The sequence below is a fragment of the Trichoplax adhaerens genome, genomic scaffold, assembly GCF_000150275.1.
Source record: "Trichoplax adhaerens TRIADscaffold_3 genomic scaffold, whole genome shotgun sequence".
Taxonomy (NCBI): Eukaryota; Metazoa; Placozoa; class Uniplacotomia; order Trichoplacea; family Trichoplacidae; genus Trichoplax; species Trichoplax adhaerens.
In genome coordinates, this window is record NW_002060945.1 from 8,211,988 (window position 1) to 8,230,264 (window position 18,277).

Genomic DNA, 18,277 nt, shown 5'->3' on the forward strand with positions numbered 1-18,277 from the left:
TGTCATTATAAAGTATTACTTTCGTACTTTCCGAATTGCTTACAGCAGAAGTAAGCTAAGAACGATTGGTTGATTTGTAAGCCTATTAACTAGAAGGTGGCAGTTGTATTGTCTGATAGACGCTTATTGAATACAAATCGTTAATAAGAAGCGATACAAGCAGCATAAGTATAGGACATAGACGTCGTCGAGAGTTTTATCCGTTGAAAACGCCAGAGCCAAAATAGTTACACAAAATTTGATCAACAGCAGCAACATTTATGGCCAACATCGATAGCGAAAAAGGTATACTCATAATTACTCAATTATTTCTGGCAATCTTTCGTGAGATTAATTATAACAATTTGTAAGCTTAGGCAAGTAAATGACATTATAATACAATGTAATGATTCAACGTCAATAACATCGAAATAACTTGCTGTATAGGAATACTGTACACGTACTCGTACGTATGTAGGGTCTTGAAATGCCGTGTTGTTTTGTAGAGTTATTTCATAAAAAATGAAAGAATGCTAATTAATCTTATCATATCTTAGTCAAATCACTTTTAGATCAATTGGAAGCAGCCAAGTACGTCGACGAAATTTTCGATATCGCCGATGAATTCGACTGGGACATCGATGATAGTAAAATCGAACCATTGAGGAGACAAGCTATACAGAACACACTCAAACTGCTGCCTAATGAAAATCAAAATACATATCAAGATGTAAGTGCCGCAATTGTTTCAACTGATATTTATCAGCAGTTTACTTTAACAATTATGGACGCAGTAGATTCATCAGTGCACGCAGCGCAATCTTCAATTAACATGTAGAATTAACAAGTGTAGAATATCACATTTGTATAATACTATAAATAATCAATCACGATTATTATTATGCAATCTGTGGTAATAGCAAGTTTGTAACGTACTAAATTTGATAATATCGAATTAACGCAAACATACAACAGCAATCTAAATGTACTAATGCTATATATAGTAATACATCACATTAAATGTACAATCTAATAAATACAGCGTGGCGTAGTATATAGTAGTATCAACTGCATATTGAAGAAAAGTATAAAAGATCTATATTTAAGAATGTATTAGTTATAGGATAATCTGAAAACACTCCAGTTTTCAACTGAAATTGGTCTATAATTTCTTTTAACAATTATTAACTTTTCGATCGAATAATAAAAAATCCCAAATAATAATTACAAAGTAGTCAAAGTAGCGTATAAATGACTTATACTGCTAAAACGAATTTAACGAGATCGATTGGTTAGTATTAAAATAATTATCTTTAGTACCTTATATAAGATTACTACCATGTATAGTATGGACGATGTCTGACAGCTCATTTATAATATTGTGACGGAGTACAGACTCCGTAAATTAATTATAGCGTTAGTTTCAGTAATTAAGATTTTATTAGTTGTTAATAACCTTTATTTATTAGGTACTCGTTAATTTTAATTTTATTAGTAGTCTAGTCTTACTTTTTGTAGACTCTATGCAGAATAGTGTACTTTCATTAGCTAGTTAGCTGACGATTGACCGTGTAGTATACGCGTGTAGTTAGAGTAGTCTTGGATGTCAAGACCACCTTGGTTTAATAAACTAATTTAAAAGCCTAAGTCTAGTTTACTCTTAGCCCGTTGGGGGCACATTTGGCTATTGTAGCCTTAATATTTATACTGATTCAAAGACCCAGATTTCCTTGTCGTGAGCTGAACACGACAAATATTGACACAAACTGAAGCATAACCAAGAGTTATATCCGCAACTTAATTGTTATAGGAAATTGAAAAATTAAGTCGTATCAGTGTTGATGACAATACGGCAAGAAGCAAAATAAAAATTCTTCATGAAAGTGTTGAACGCCTGGTAAAGATAAGTAATGAATCGTCTCTAATACATCAACGGGAAGAATATGAAAAAAATCTTAAGCGAAGTGATAATCATTCCACGCTAGAAGATTTTAAATATCCAGTTCTAGTTACGGGTAATGTTAATGATAATTATATAGTTATTTTTACATACTGGTAGTTTATATCATTAAATACCTATCTAGATCGAAATTAGATGCGGGATATTGCTGTTGTCAAATTTTATTGATTATGATAGAGAAATTCCATTTTCTTAGTTCAACTGTGGCAATGATAATGATAATTGATGAATATAGTAATTAACTATAATTCAATTTTAGGTGAAACTAGTGCTGGAAAATCCTCTTTGCTGAATTATCTACTTGGTATAGAGTTATTGTCAACTCATACACTAAGTTGTACTAATAAAATATGTGAAATCAGATATGGTGAGATGCCAAAAATTGACATAATCAATGCTGACAGTGGTGATAAAATCAGTACTAATAGTTGGCCGCTAGATAGTAAAGATTCTGCCATAAAAGAAATTCGGTCATTAACCACGGATGAAGGTCTTTTTGGGCACCTTAATAAGGCTAGTGGAATGAAAGAAGGTGAAGATCCATCCAATCAGCCATTGATATTGGATGAAGATGTTTCCCAATACTCTAGTGAGAATCATGAAGTAAGACCAGGTGAAGACCCATTGACCCATACGTCGATGCTAGATTGTCTTTCCCGACACCCTAAGCAAGAAAATAACATAACAGCGCATAAAGACTCTCAAGATCAGTTATCAACACCAGAAAACTGCTTCCAAAACACTAACACAGACAACGAAAAGAAAGTAAGAAGAGACTCATCAAATCAGTCGGTAACATCGGAGGAAAACCTTTATCGATCCCTGCACGAGGACTTTGAAGCGGTGGCAAGAAAATTACCATTCAATCAGTCAGTAATCTCTGATGAAGACCTTTACCAACGATCTAATATGGGTAATGAGATGATGTTAAGTGAATCCTCATCTAGTTTGACGTTTATATCGGAAGATCCTTTGCAACATTCTGACGAGGATGACGAAATGATAGAAAGTAAAAGCAAGCCTAATATACTAATTAGAATACATTGGCCGTCTAAATTCCTTAAGGTAAGGACGCGATGGTGTCAAAAATCCTAATTACGTGTATCAAATCATATTTTGTAAACAACTGTTTTATTGAATACATAGAAGCTTATCTAAGAAAGCAATATCATTCATTTTATTTTTCTCAAATATTTACTTAATATGTTCAGTGTACAATTAAATTACTTGTACTTAATAGTAATATAACATCATTGTGCAAACGATTTAATACTATATTTTCTTTACGGTACTGTTGTTTTACTAGCACCTCAAGTAATTCATTGTATCGCGCTCTAACAGTTTTAAAATAGAGTTACTTACTTGAGTGATTATGTTTAAGGGTGGCATGCAAATTGTTGACAGCCCAGGGATTGGCGAGAAAGAGAATATACCAAAGGTCTTGAAAAAGTACATTTACAAGGCGGTTGCCTACGTTATTGTTATCGATTCTGGTAATGCTGGAGGGATACAGGAGGGAAGGGTAAAGTATATTTGAATAGAACTATATAGAGAAAGGTAATTTACATGATGTTTTATCCAATGTTTGATTACGACTTCATTTGATGCTACATGACCTAGCTTCAAAACTTACTACAAGAAATATCCGGTGTACTGGGAAAGGATGGCTATTCGAGTTTTGAGTCTTCAATGGCTGTATTTGTTTGTAACAAATGGGACACCGTACCGTTTTCGGAAAGAGAAGAAGTGAAAAATGATAGTTTAAGAAAACTGAAACGCTGCTGGCCTACTATGGTGGAATCTCAAGTAATATTCTTATCAACTAAAATATTGTTGGAGGCTAGAGCTTACAATCCCGATGCTTTAATATTACCGGAAGCTCATCGATTATTTGATAAGCTTATTGAGTTGATTCCTATTAGTCGTAAACGGAAACTTTTCAGATTTTACAGGTTAGTATGTCATAGTCAAATAAGTATTAGCTAAAGAAATAATTCATACGGTATCTTTGCGATATTTTACTTTTATCTTCAGGTGTATGATAAAATTCGTTGAAGAAGTTCAGGAAACATGTTGGTGCTATCTTCTGAAAGCAAATTCAGAAGATTATCGAAAACAAATCTGTGAAGACCAAGCAAAGGAATATCAGCTACTACAAAAAACACATGACTTATTTAAAACACTAGAAGCAGATAAAAATAAATTAATTGATGATGCAATAACGAAATATCTAAACTTACTTAAGTGTCTGAATTTTAAATCTATTGCTAAATGGTCTGAAAAGGACCTCGCAGATAAAGAATTTGAAGAAGATAATCTAAGGATACTACAAGAACATGCCGCTAAAAAAATTAGAAATCGATTAAATACCCATCTGCAATCTATTGGTGAAACGATACATAATGATCTTTGGAGCAAGAACGATTCACTAATAGAAGAATTCAATGTTAAACTAGATGAAATCTTTCATTTAGTAGTACCTAACTCAATTGAATCTACTAATTCCTTTAAGCACAGATACAGGAGCAGTTTTGACTTGGATGAAAGAGTAGGATACTCAAACTTTTCAGAATTACATGGATTTTATGATTTATGGGCTGACATCGATGCAAAGAAAAGAACTGTTGTAATCCTTACTAGTCCAGTATGGGTGGCTCCAGTAGTCATAGCTAGTTCAATTAATCAACTTGCGAAATCATTCAGACGTAAACATAAACAAGAAGAGATTCAGACATATAAAAAAAAATTGGCAGAAGAAATGAGAATGAAGACATTGGAATATCTTGAGGATATTAGCTCGGAAGAGTTTGCCAGAAAATTTATCTTTGAAAAAATCAATTCATTTACCAATACCGTAATAGAAAATGTTAAAATATCTATATCCAGATCATTAAATTCTAGAATTAAGGCCGCCAAAATTGTTTTAGAGGATAAATGCACGCCTAGAGAAATCAATAAAATATATCGACCGATTGAAAAAGTAGCAGAAAAACTGCATTCCCAGTTACGTGATTTCTATTCGAAGGAGCTAGCTGTATCATCAGTCAAATTCAATAATCTACGTGGATATGATGAAAAATCTACTGCGATATCCTTAGGATTAAAGGTCAATTTATATCGGGCAAGTATCTATATAAGCGGTAAAGAAATTAAGGTCATTATCCAAGTTCCGGTAAAGAAGTCTATGCGTGAAATGCATGACTTTACTAATAATTGCAACACCATTATGGCTAGGTAGGGCGCAGTTTTCATCAATAGTAAAAAGAGATAGAGTGATAAAAAATTTTTTTTACACGCATATTAAAGCTAAAGAATCACTTTATTTCTTGCAATATTAAGAAAAGCAACTACTATAATACATTCTTAATAATTAATTTATTTCATTTTTGATATATTTAATCTCTGTAATCAATTCTATGACTAGATCTCTAGAATCGACAAGTATCGCAAAATTTCTAGGTATTTGCCATTCTCCGAACGTAACAGCTATTGGAATTTTCGAAAATTCTCTTTTTACACTCGAAGACTTAATTCTATATGACCAAACCCTTATTGCCGAAGCTGATATGAATATTATTCGCCAAAATGATCCAGATGTAATACGATTAATGAAGATTTTTTCCATGGTTTATCAAATCATAGAAGGGATCAAATTCTTACATGAAAACGAACTGATTCATGCTCATTTGACGCTTGGGAATATTTTGGTAAATTGAACGGCTATTCAGCATAATTTCAAATTTAGATTACAGTACTTCAGATATCGAAAATCTAGCTTGAAAAGCTGCTTTTAAGATAAGAAACGTCAATCTGGCAACTCAATAATTTATCGAATTAAAATTTTCTAAAGTTCGACCTAGTAATAATCCTTCATGATATTATTACTGATAAATTTCAGCAAGTCCTAAATATCAGCAATTTTTTATTTATTTTGATAATAGGTTTACTTCCAAGCAGATCGACTCAAATTAAAGCTATGTCATCTCATGAAAAATTGTGTAATTGATCCAAAGATTGATTTTGAAAAGTCCATACTCCATTATTTGGCACCTGAAGTTTTGAAAGGTAAATACATTTATTATCGAATGCATTTGTTTGAGATCAATACCAATAGCTACAACCTTCCTTATTCTATCTCAGTTTGTGATTGTTGCATATATAGTTAGTAATAGATTAAATACGATATGTTAACCATAAAGGCATAAATAAAAGGAAACACTATATATGTACGTATATGATGATTGTATGATAGTACTTGTAATACAGTAGGTGATAAATAACATTGTAAAAGGTGGACTGATAAGTTACTAATTGTAGTGCGAAGTATAAACTGTAATCGTATCGAGGTATAACCTCGTGTTGCTATAAATACCGATCATCTATCTAATAATAAAATGTGGTTATCAATCTTACTCACGGAGTGAACTTATTATTGAAGAACATAACAGTGATATAAACAGAACAATTATAGAGGTCTATTTTTGTATCACGTTATTAACTTGTTCTTCCACATTCAACGATATGTTAGATCGTAAATGTTTACAAGCTTCAGATATTTACAGCTTCGCAGTATTATTCTGGGAAATTTGGCATTGGAAATCGATACCAGAATTGTTTAGCTGGAATATCAATACTGATCCTGGTGAAAAAGTAAAGGATTTATTTGAAACAAACACACTTATTCCTAAGCTTCATAAAGATTTGTACAGTATTTGCTTTGATTCCTTTGCTGTTAATCCTAAAGAAAGACCGGATATTTTTTCTTGGTATGATACGTTTCAAATGCTAGAGAGTACAGTTAACTGCAGATAAATGATATTATAAAAATACTATCAGCTTTGCATTGTCAATACAAGGAATACTTGAGTCTTACATAGACGATTGTGTATTGTAAGAAATGTATTTAGTCCCAATTGCGATTTAAATCTTTGACTGCAGCAACCACTACAGGGTCTAGAGCTTTGTAATGAAGATTAATTTTTAGAATTTTCCTTCAAGTTCTGATATTGTAATTATTCTAGCTTAGTTTTTGTATCGCGATAAGTATTCTTGCTTTAAAAATATAACTTATTTGGTAGTGTAATAAATGCATCCCATCGTAATTATCTTAGTCAAATGGTATTTTCTAAAAGGCTTTATTACAAAATTTTAGGAATAGTAGAGCAATAATTAATTACTGCAAGAATCTAGTCTAAAATCTAAAGTATTCCGAGCTCAAAGTGAAGTAAAGTCTCTTTTCTGTCGTGAGGTCATCTCTACAGTACTTATGAAACATTTCGTAAAATCCATTTATGACAACTTGATTAATCTACAATCAGACATGAGTAGTCAACCAAAATACTTTTCAAATAGTGCATCATTATCTTCTACAATCTAAATCATTCTACTTAAGATGTCACTACACTTCTAGTAACGTCTAGCCCCTTTCTCTGAAGGGCATCTTAACAACTACAGTGTTTCTAGCCACATAAATCTTGTACCATAACTAGTCGACTGGCTAGTCTTAGTCATCGACAATTTCTAATATAGTAGTTAGCAATCATCTAATATTAGCTTCATGATAATATCTATTCAGAATAACCTAACTATATCAAATATAGCTATCCGTATAATTAAATATGGGTGAATCACTACAGGTTGATAATAGTAGAAGATTTTACTTAAAATTTTAGTATATTGTAAACCCGACTGCTTTATTCGGGTTAGAATTTAAAAGAATTTGTAGAATAATTTTTGCTAAGAATCAGATAATGTGATTTTTTAATTCAAGCAAATGAATTTAATTCATAAAATATATGTGTGCTAAGTTTTGATCATTAATTACAGTAGAAGTTAATGTTACTTTGTAATTTCATACAGTATGAACCCAAACGTTTGATCTGGGTTCTAATTTAAGATTGTTATTTTGTTTTAGTGTTGTAGTGAAGCACCGATAAACTTAAGACTAAGATTATAGAATAGTACGGAAATAGATAAATTGTACGTTAGGTTGTAAGATTGCCTAAGTGTCTAATTGTGGAAGATGTTTTCAGTACGTGTTGTAGTAATTATATTGAGATGCTTATGTTATATTAAGATTCTGAAAATTATGAAGTAATAGCGCGATAGTAAATTTAGATATGAACTTCTAACTTAATTGGTAAGATATGATTGTACTTGAAGGAAAATCATTGAGTAACTAATTAAACATAAATCGTGAATATTGCTGTAATAATTTAGGTAGTCCTTGGTAGTTGTGAGACGAACCTAACCTTATGTAATAAAATGAAGTTTACAAGAAACTATAGTTCTTGTTATATTTTTGAGAAGACACTTTATCACAAGTGTATATTGTAGAAATGTATAGTTTCAAACTAAACTATACTTAGTATTAATTTAGTAGTTTTCGGAAATCTAGGGTATAACTTATCTTATCATGTGTGTTTGATCGCTAGTTTAATTTGGAGTACTTTAGAATGATAGTTGGATGTTTATATCATTTCGCTAATTAAAATGCTACATTTTATAAGTTCGTTATTACTACTCAGCTACATTGTTGAGTTTATTGAATTATGAAATCAAGGTTGAAAGCGTATTCAGTTTGAAGGAATTTAAATTGCCGAATAGGGTTTATAATTGTTAGTTGTCTCTCCTCTTCGACAGGAGTCTAATTGTTCTTTAAAGTCTTATATAGTTTCTAATCCCCCGGTACGGACATTATACTTTATACAGATCCTTTATGCCGTTTTAAAGCTTGCTATTTCACTGATTTCATTTTTATTTATAATATACGAGTATGCCATTCCTAGTTTCTAGCCGTAGTTCGGAAAATATATAGTAAGAAAATTTTTCTATGGCAAAATTTAAATCAAATCCTTGATACTAAAAAGTGACAAAAAACAGAAATTAAATTTTTAGGTTTATTCTATACGTCTTTAATGATATGTAATAATGAATAGAACTTAATAACTTCATATCACATTTGAAGTCTAAATGGTAAAATTAATTAACTATTGTGATAAAATCCGATCGCTATACTTCTAAAGCTGTAAAAAATTAAAATTTTATTAGATCTAATACAAGGACTAGCTGTACACAGCTCTATTCTAGCCGGATACAATCACTGAAAGACTTCTAGAAATATATGATTTACAATTCTATTTCTACCTCTAACCTTATTAGTAGCTCAACATCTTACTGTATATAGTCATCTGTGCTATAGCACGGAGTCTATCCTTACCGTCTACAATTGTGGGCTACTAAATATATCGAAAGGTAAATATAGAAAAGACACTACCGTACATCATACTAAACATGGCTAATATTCTACAATCACAATACTAAGTTACTTTACAACTATATACTTAAACTTATAAAATTTACGTTTATAAATATTATTATACAGTAAGTTATTCTGCTACTACAAGATACTTACAGTACCTAGATGCTAAAGCTGCTTTATAACCAACCTGATATTCAATGCTATATCTGGTGTTACGAGGATCGCAAAGTGAATCTTTAGCATTAGAAATTGCTTAATATTCGTATCTCAATTTATTAGGTTTATCTGTTAACGAAGGCATATTCTGTAGTATTTTAAGTTTTAATATAAGATACTATCTTAAAGATTAATTAGTGAGATTGCGGGCAGTGTATAAAGAGATCCTTTCAAAATAGCCTTAGGTGACGAAAGTATTAACAAAACTTTTAATGCAATAGAATTAGACGTCACATTCATGGTACCCATATTCATTATAAGAATAGTAATTCTATAAACAATTTGTCCAATTATATGATAAAAGAGTCAAGTAATAATTTTATTTATTCAATAAGATAACGGGCTATTTACTCTGTAATAGTAACATTATAGAAAACAAAATATCGGATTGTACAGTTATTGTATTGTTTTTTGAGTTCATTTATTCTTATCTCGTGTAAAGAAGCTTAATACTTCAACTTATAATTATTAATAATTTAAAGCGGTCGCACGTACCATGCCTTTACTGAATAGTACTATTAATATAAATTTTAAATCATCGTGATATGCTGCCGCCATACTAAATAGTATTACACATTTTCATACTACACAATATAAACAAAATTTATTGCTGTAAAATCTACCCAGTTAGGAAATAATGCTAGATATAAAGCCCACAATAGCCGAAAAAATTCGAGCAAAGGAAGCTAATAGTATTAGAAAATATAATCATACTATGCGAATATTGTATACCAGATTACTATACAAGGATAATCGATTTACATAGCGATTTATTGACAAAGTAGATATATAATTTTTAATGTATAAAGTTATATGGTCTAGTTCATGAAGTAGCAATATATTTTATCATCCACAACTAAATCATAATAATACATGACAGTGTCATTCTTTTATTTTAAGCTATACATGAATACTCCAAGCTGAGACCGCTTTGAATTGTTGACCTATTGTTTATTTCATCTAATGATTAAAAAAACGGTAAACAGACTTGTGTAGCTGCTCCGGCTACTAGTGATTTAAGTTCTATATAGATCATTAGGAAACGGCACAATCAGCATTAATTTAAACGTATAGATATAAATCTGCCTCGGCGGTAAGGTATCAGTACACATCGGTAACGTGGAGCGCGCTCAATTTTTTTCCTACAGAGGCATAGAAGCTAAAATAATCTAACCGAAGCCGATTCAATACCGTGCAACAGACTCACTACTAATATGGATATTTCAGGTATAATATCTTCAAATGGTCTTCATTATATTCATGAAACTTTTAATAAGTTAATATATGATCAGCACTAGATTTTAGGCCAGAATACTCTTGAATAGTGTAATTAGTAATGGCACTAATGTAAATAATATCGTAGGTATGGTTTCACATCCATAATATTGTGTTTGATGAAATTAAAAATGTTAGTTCACCAGTAATTTTGTTCTAAATAATGAAATAACTAACGTATTCGAATTTAACTTTAGTTGAGTCACTTTTAGAGGAGTTGGATGCCGCTAAAGAGTTATCTGTACTATTCGACATTGCCGATTCACTAGGATTGGATATTAATGCAACGGATATCTCAGAATTCAAGAATAAGCTTACTCAATGCGTACGTCAGTTGCAGCCTAACGAAAAACAAGTTACATATCATGATGTAAGTACTTGCTTCAATTATTTTTTCGAAAAGTTTATTAACGCTAATTGATCCTTTACTGACACAAAAAATCAATTATAGATACTATATCATCTTTATACCATTTTTATTTCATTTTTATGTGTTGTCACTAACCAACTTTTTGATGAGGTTTACGTCAAGATAAATCTCTCAATTTCTAAAGTCTCTAAGATTCAGTATCCCTTAAATACTCACAAGAACTTAGATGCCTTTGCTTCTAGGTTATAAAACTAGCCAACTGATTTTATTCAATTATTTACTGAGCTTATATATCTCTCGGAAGTAGCTAACATTGATGAATCGTTTTGCAACAATAATTGTCAATAATAATTATCGATACTGACATCTACTGATTGATTCTATATAATTGGACCTCAGTATGTCCATTCACAGAGTCATTTCAGTACACCTGCTATCTACTATTAGTCAGAATTCTGTTACAAGAGCTTGTACTGTATTCGATTACTATAAAAGAATTTTATTACAGTACAATAAAAAAATTTGGTGTAAAATGTTATAACTCCAGCGATTCCTACTTTAAGCTATTAATTGTAATCTCCTAATATAAATGTTAAAGTCGTAAAGTTTGCTTATTTGATTCTCCACAGTAGTTTGTACCGTAACAGTATTAATGATATCAAATAATATTGAGATGTTTAAAGATCTCACATAAAATATCGCATAAAGTGATTTCACTCTGTAATGGAAAGAGATTTAGCTTATTTTAATTCATTACTAGTTAACACGAAACATTGTCATCTTTAACATTTAGTTATAACATAATATTATTGTCTTTAACATTAATGGATATTATATTTATGATAGCCAATCAATAGAAAAGTAACATTCCAACTTGCCTATCTATTACAGCCTCTGGCACAAAATACAAGTAACTAGTTTTTAATAATACTACCATTCAAAACTAGTCTTAACTAGCTGAGCAATCTCTTCAAAATGAGTGCTAAACTTTGTCAAAATCTATCGATTATATTATATACGATACTTTATGAAATAAGAATTGATCTAACTTTGATAAAAGTATCGCATAAAATAATCGTCTTAGATCATATAGTTTTTATAAAATAAGGCTTCTATGGCAAAATTTAAGATTAGTGAAGTAATAATTAGTTTAGAACAATAATCCAATCTAAATTGTCCTGAGCTCAAACAAAGGGAAGTCTAATCTAGGTTCATCTGTGTCGTTGTTAAATGCATTTCCTTTAGTCAAATTACGGCAACAAAGTTGTTTACAATCAGACGTGAATCATTGAACAGGATGCTTTTCCATAAATAGATCATCACTATGTTTTGCAATATAAATGAATCTGCTTTAAAATATCGCTACTCTTCTGTTAATGTTCAATATCACAAGATTCTGAGCATCTTCACAATTACAGCACTCAAGTCACATCAACCTTGTACCATAATTAGTTGACTGGCTAATATTAGCAATCAATAATTTCTAATATGGTATTTAGCATTCACCTAATATTAGTGGCGGGTAATGAGCTAGTCACGGTAATAACTATTCTTAGAAACATAACTATATCAAAAATAGCTATCAATGCAATTGAATATAAATTCGTACTCAATCGGGTACACCTGCATTATCAAACCGATATACAGCGTTCATGAGTAGAATCTATGGATATTCATTCTAGGATTGCTAGCATTGCCATGAAATTGATATCCTAGTTCTCAATCAAGCATCGAACTTATCATGTAGCAATAATTACTAATTTGTCGATTGTTGCTAATTATTTGAAGGAATCTGAAGAAGTGGTTTTCAATGCTTCTACTTCTAATGAAACAACGTTTTATGAATTTTCATGTTGATATGTACGCATAGATAAACTATTAGTATTTTACGAAGCTTTCTTGAAATAAAGTATTGAATTTTTTACCAATCAAATAAATTAGAAGAAAATAGCAATCACCAACAGCTTAACATTTAGTAATGCTAATCAATTAATTCACAATAGCTATAATTTAATGCAACAAGAAAATTTAGGGCTAGTTCTTAATATAACTAAATCGTCTAACTTATTTATATGGAATGGTAATCACTAATCTTTTATCTAGCTTATTATTATAATTATAACATTTAATATTCATTCACGATCAAAGCTTGCTATTTGATGTCCCAATTTTAATTCTCACGTAAAGTTTTTATTACTTTTCTGTAATAACTTCTTAATAACTAAATTTATGATTAATTTATGTTTAATTTTTTTACAGCAAATTAAGAAATTAAATGTTATTAGAAATGATGATGATAAAGCAAGTAAGGCGCTATCAGCTCTGCAAGCAGATATTAACGATATGGAAAAGAAATTTGATAAGTTACTTCCTTGCGGAATAAATGGGCTTAAGATGGAATGCCCGGATAAAAATGAACAAAAGGACAATTCAAAAATATTAGACGATTTTAAATATCCTATTCTTGTTACGGGTACTACTAACTATAGTCGCTACTATGCCATCATTTTTTGCCCTTAAAATCTAACTTTAAATGCTTAAGTAAATATAGAATACCTAAGAAAAATGTTTAATAAGATATTTATGAGAATATAAACTGATCTTGAAATAAATTCTTAGGCGAAACTAGCGCTGGAAAATCTTCATTGCTAAACTATCTGCTTGGCTTTGATTTATTACGGAATCATACACTAAGTTGTACGAATAGAATATGCGAAATAATGTACGGAGAAGAGCCAAAAATTAGCATAATAAACGTTAATGATGATAGTCAACTCTTTACTAGAAGTTGGACACTGGATGAAAAAGATATTGCTAAAAGAGAAATTCAATCATTGACAGCAGAAACAGGTCTTATACAGGGCTCCAACGAAAGCAAAGAAATAAAAATCGATGGTATTGCGGCAAATATATTGGTTAGGATTTATTGGCCATCAGAATTTTTAAAGGTAACCTACAAACAATTCTTACTTTCAAGTGAAATAGGATTATGATTATTGTGGGAATATTTAGCTAATAACTTGTCCAAAGACATCGAGTGATCTAATTCTGTATTCTTTAGAGAATATTATTTCGCATGGAGACTTATAATGCGGCAGAGTATATCTTATTCTGTATAAGTTTACTAAATAATAATAAAGTTAAACCTACTGAGACTTAAGATAAAAATCTGCTTTTAGTACAATATTTAAAACGTTCATCTAAGCTAGTTTATAATAATAGAGCAGTAAAACACGCGATACTATCTCTAAACTTCTATGATTTCTATCTAAATCAAATCATCAAAGGTTCTCCTTATACGTGCTCGATGCTTACATCGAGTTAGTAAATAATTTTCCCCGTAAATACTTGTATGATTGCAAGCATGAAAGATTGAATTATTAATTGCTTTACGCTATAGAGTCATGGGAATTGCAGTATGCTATTATTACCTCTTTAATTCAAAAATCCGTCATTTTGCAAAATAAATATATTTTAGAGTGGCTTACAAATTGTCGACAGTCCAGGAATTGGCGAAGAAATTGAGAATCCGAAAGCCTTGAAAAATTATATCTTTAAAGCTGTTGCCTACATTATTGTCATTAATGCTGCTAATGCTGGAGGGATTCAGGAGGAAAGGGTAAAGTACATGTCGTACTATATATACGTTTTGCATTGAGGGAGGCGATTTGTTTAATGGTCTAACTAATGTCTGATCACGGCTTTCTTCAACACAATTATACTTAGCTTCAACTATTACTACAACAAATATCGGGCGTACTGAGACAGAGTGGTTATTTTAATCCCTCTATGGCTCTATTCATATGCAATAAGTGGGATTCTGTAAATTCTACTGAAAGAAAGGAGGTAAAAGCTTACAGCTTAAAAAAACTAAGAAAGTATTGGGCTGGAATAAAGGAGTCTCAAGTAATCTTCCTCTCTACCAAAGAGTTATTAACGGCTAGAGCATGTAATGAAGATGTACTAATTCCACCAGAAGCTGTACAACTATTTGAAAGGCTTAATGTCATGGTTCCACTTAGCCGTCAACAACAGTTATTTAAAATTTATTGGTAGGTCACAAGCAAAATTAAGATTAGTGAAAACGTGCTAAGATATACCGTATAATTGTTTATCGGTACATGTTGGAATTTACAACAGTATTGCTGTATTTAAACACTTTAATATTATGTTTTCGCCTTTACTTTTAGCTCAATGGTTGCTCCCGTTGAAGGAGTGCTGGAAACGTGTAGAAGCTATCTTATGAAAGCACAATTAAAAAAGGACAATCGAAAAAAAGCTAAATTTATGCTAAAACAGTTACAAAACATTATTAAAGAGTCTTCTAAGGAATTAGCAAAGAAAAAGAATGCATTAATTAATGATAGTGTGAAAAGATATCAGGAATTTGTTCAAGGTTTGAATAATGATTCTATAGTCAATTGGTCAAAAAATGACCTTTTAGACGAAGAATTAGAAGAAAATGATTCGAAGAAATTACAAGAAAATGTTGTTAACAAAGTTACGCAACGATTAAATTGTCATCTGAAATACATTGCTACAGAAATACAAAAAGATCTTTGGGTTGTTAGAGAATTGTTACGAAAAGAATATATTACTAGGCTTAATAATGTTACTGATCAATCACAATTTAACTTGATTGAAACTAGTGGTGTCGAATTTAGTACTCATGTTGACAATTTCTACTTAGACGAAACATTTAAATATTCTATAATATCACAATCATATAAATTACGCGATATATGGCCTAACACGATCACGAGTAAAGGCTCTCCACTACATTATTTTGGGAAATCGCAAAATCGATTAGAGATTCAGAAGTTTAAAGAAAACAAAACTGAAATATTGCAACAGTATACACTAATGATTCTTGAATATATTGCTTCAGATAATTTTGCGGAAAAATTAATTATTAAAAAATTTTATTCCTTAATAACTGCCTTACTAGATAATGTGGAAAATAGCGTATTAGAATCTTCACAGCGTAAAATTAAATTTATCAAGAAAATTTTGGCCGATAAATCGGATAAAGAAATTAACAGAATTTATCTACCAATTAAAGATGAAGCTAAGAAACAATTGAGAAAATTGCATAAATTTTATTTACAACATTTAAGCGAATCAGCGATTAAATTTGAAGATCTGCAGGAATGTCATACAGAATCTGCTCCATTATCTGTCGGTTTAAAAGTAAACTTATATCGGAAGAAGCTGTGTGAAAATGATACAGTAAATAACGTAATTATTCAAGCTCCGGTTAATGAGTCAATGCATGATATGCAAGATTTTATTAACGACTGCTATATCATCAGGTAACTCATGAATATTTTTATAACATAATAATTTTATGAACAGTAAATCTAATTTTCCTCACGTGCATTACCATACATTTATTGACGGGTGTTCAAACTACTGCTATGTTGCATTTGATATATCTTTAAATTTCTCATTATAATTAGCACACTAGAATCCAGGAATATCGCAAAATTTCTAGGTATTTGCTATGTTTCATCCCCAGAAATAACGGCTATTGGCATTTTTGAAGATTGCCATGAAACTTTATATGAGCTAATCCTATATAATCAAACTATTATTGGTGAAAATGATGCAGCTATTACTCGATTGAATAAGATTTATTCCTTTGTTATCCAAATTATACAAGGAATTAAGTATTTACATGAGAACGACCTAATTCATGGACATTTGACAGCCGGAAATATTTTGGTAAATTGTATAGCAAATTATAATTACAATTTTTTAAATATAGGGTATCATAGTTATTCAATATATTTGATTTGCAAATTATTTTAAAGAAAAAGCCGTCATCAGTTCTATAGCAAAACATATGTTATAATTAAATTTCTCTAATGAAAACAAAATTATTAATTAATTAATTATTTACGTTAGATTTATCGACGAAAAGATCACTATAAAATAAAGCTGTGCCATGCAATAAAGCATTGCACAATCTACCCGAATGTTCAATTCGAGAAATCAATAATCCATTATTTAGGACCAGAAGTCTTAAAAAGTAATTACATGAATGTTTATTAACGTATTAGCTTAATCATAGACCTAGAAGTATTAGAATAATAGCTGCAGTGCTCTAACTCCTTATATAAACCGAATATATTTAATAATTCTCTAATAATCAACCTATTTCTCCTCCTCCGGGCATTTCACTAAATTTAATTAATTTTATTTTAGATCACAGCTTTCAAGAAGCTTCAGATATCTACAGCTTTGCGGTGTTATTCTGGGAGATATGGTATTGGAAATTGATAGCTAATCTGTTTAACTGGAATATTTATACTGATTATGACGAAAAAAAGAAGTACTTATTTGCAGCAAGTGCATTAATTCCTGAATTTCATGAAAATATGCTGAATATATGTGTCCAATCCCTGTCTGCTAATCCTGACGATAGACCGACTATAAATTTCTGGGAAGAAAAGCTAGATGAAGCTGCAAAGTTACACTAATATTATGTATCATATTGTATGGGCGATTTACAGAAGAATAAATGTAATTCAATGGCGATACATGCGTAGTAGTAGTTTATGTAATAAGGCTTAATTTTTAGAATTCTCTTTCGAGCTTTTCTTATTTTAATAAATATTTGTCACAAACCAGTTTCGTGACAAGGATAACGTAAAACAAATCTCTAAATTACGATAGTCTTCCGGAATTCAGTATCCCTTAACTACCTAACAAGAATTTAGACGCCTTTGATTCTACGTTAAAACAATTATACAATTGAGAACTGCTTTATTCAACTATCTGACGGGTTTATATACCCTTCTACAGCAGCTAACATTCACAAGTCATCTTATAAAAATACTTGGGTGAGAACATCTACTAACTAGTTTTTCACAGTCGGACTACAATATGTCCATTCACAGAATCATTTCAGCACACATTACAGCACAGCAATAAATTTACTGTAACACATTTATAATTAGAGTAATTCCTATTGTAAGTAACTAGTTGTAATATAATATCACTATATTATATTAACCAAATTTAGATATCTATTTCTTCACGGTAGTTCGCACCGTGACATGTAGCTGTAAAAATAACTTGATTAGGTTTAATTTAGTATCGTAACATATTGTAAACCTGACTTCTATATTCAGGTTAGAACTTCAGAATATTCTATAGCATAATTTTGATAAGAAAATCACGATGTTAGATTGTAATTTATATGACATATTTA

At 30.6% G+C, this 18,277-nt stretch overlaps 2 protein-coding genes across 2 annotated transcripts; both read left to right on the forward strand.

Moving 5' to 3' along the window:
* Positions 1-260: 260 nt before the first annotated feature.
* TRIADDRAFT_54945 (uncharacterized protein) lies at positions 261-6,751 on the forward strand (the record flags this gene model as incomplete). The annotated part of the gene is made up of 10 exons (XM_002110646.1): positions 261-285; positions 537-709; positions 1,790-1,994; positions 2,199-3,004; positions 3,321-3,461; positions 3,560-3,891; positions 3,974-5,173; positions 5,364-5,646; positions 5,881-6,004; positions 6,468-6,751. 10 exons carry the CDS (start codon positions 261-263, stop codon positions 6,749-6,751), a joined length of 3,573 nt encoding a protein of 1,190 aa, XP_002110682.1.
* A 3,879-nt stretch (positions 6,752-10,630) lies between these two features.
* On the forward strand, positions 10,631-17,543 carry TRIADDRAFT_54946 (uncharacterized protein; the record flags this gene model as incomplete). The annotated part of the gene is made up of 10 exons (XM_002110647.1): positions 10,631-10,643; positions 10,889-11,061; positions 13,321-13,534; positions 13,681-14,009; positions 14,540-14,680; positions 14,788-15,113; positions 15,252-16,373; positions 16,521-16,785; positions 16,969-17,092; positions 17,269-17,543. The coding sequence occupies 10 exons, from the start codon at positions 10,631-10,633 to the stop codon at positions 17,541-17,543; spliced, it is 2,982 nt and encodes a 993-aa protein (XP_002110683.1).
* Between the last annotated feature and the right edge of the window lie 734 nt (positions 17,544-18,277).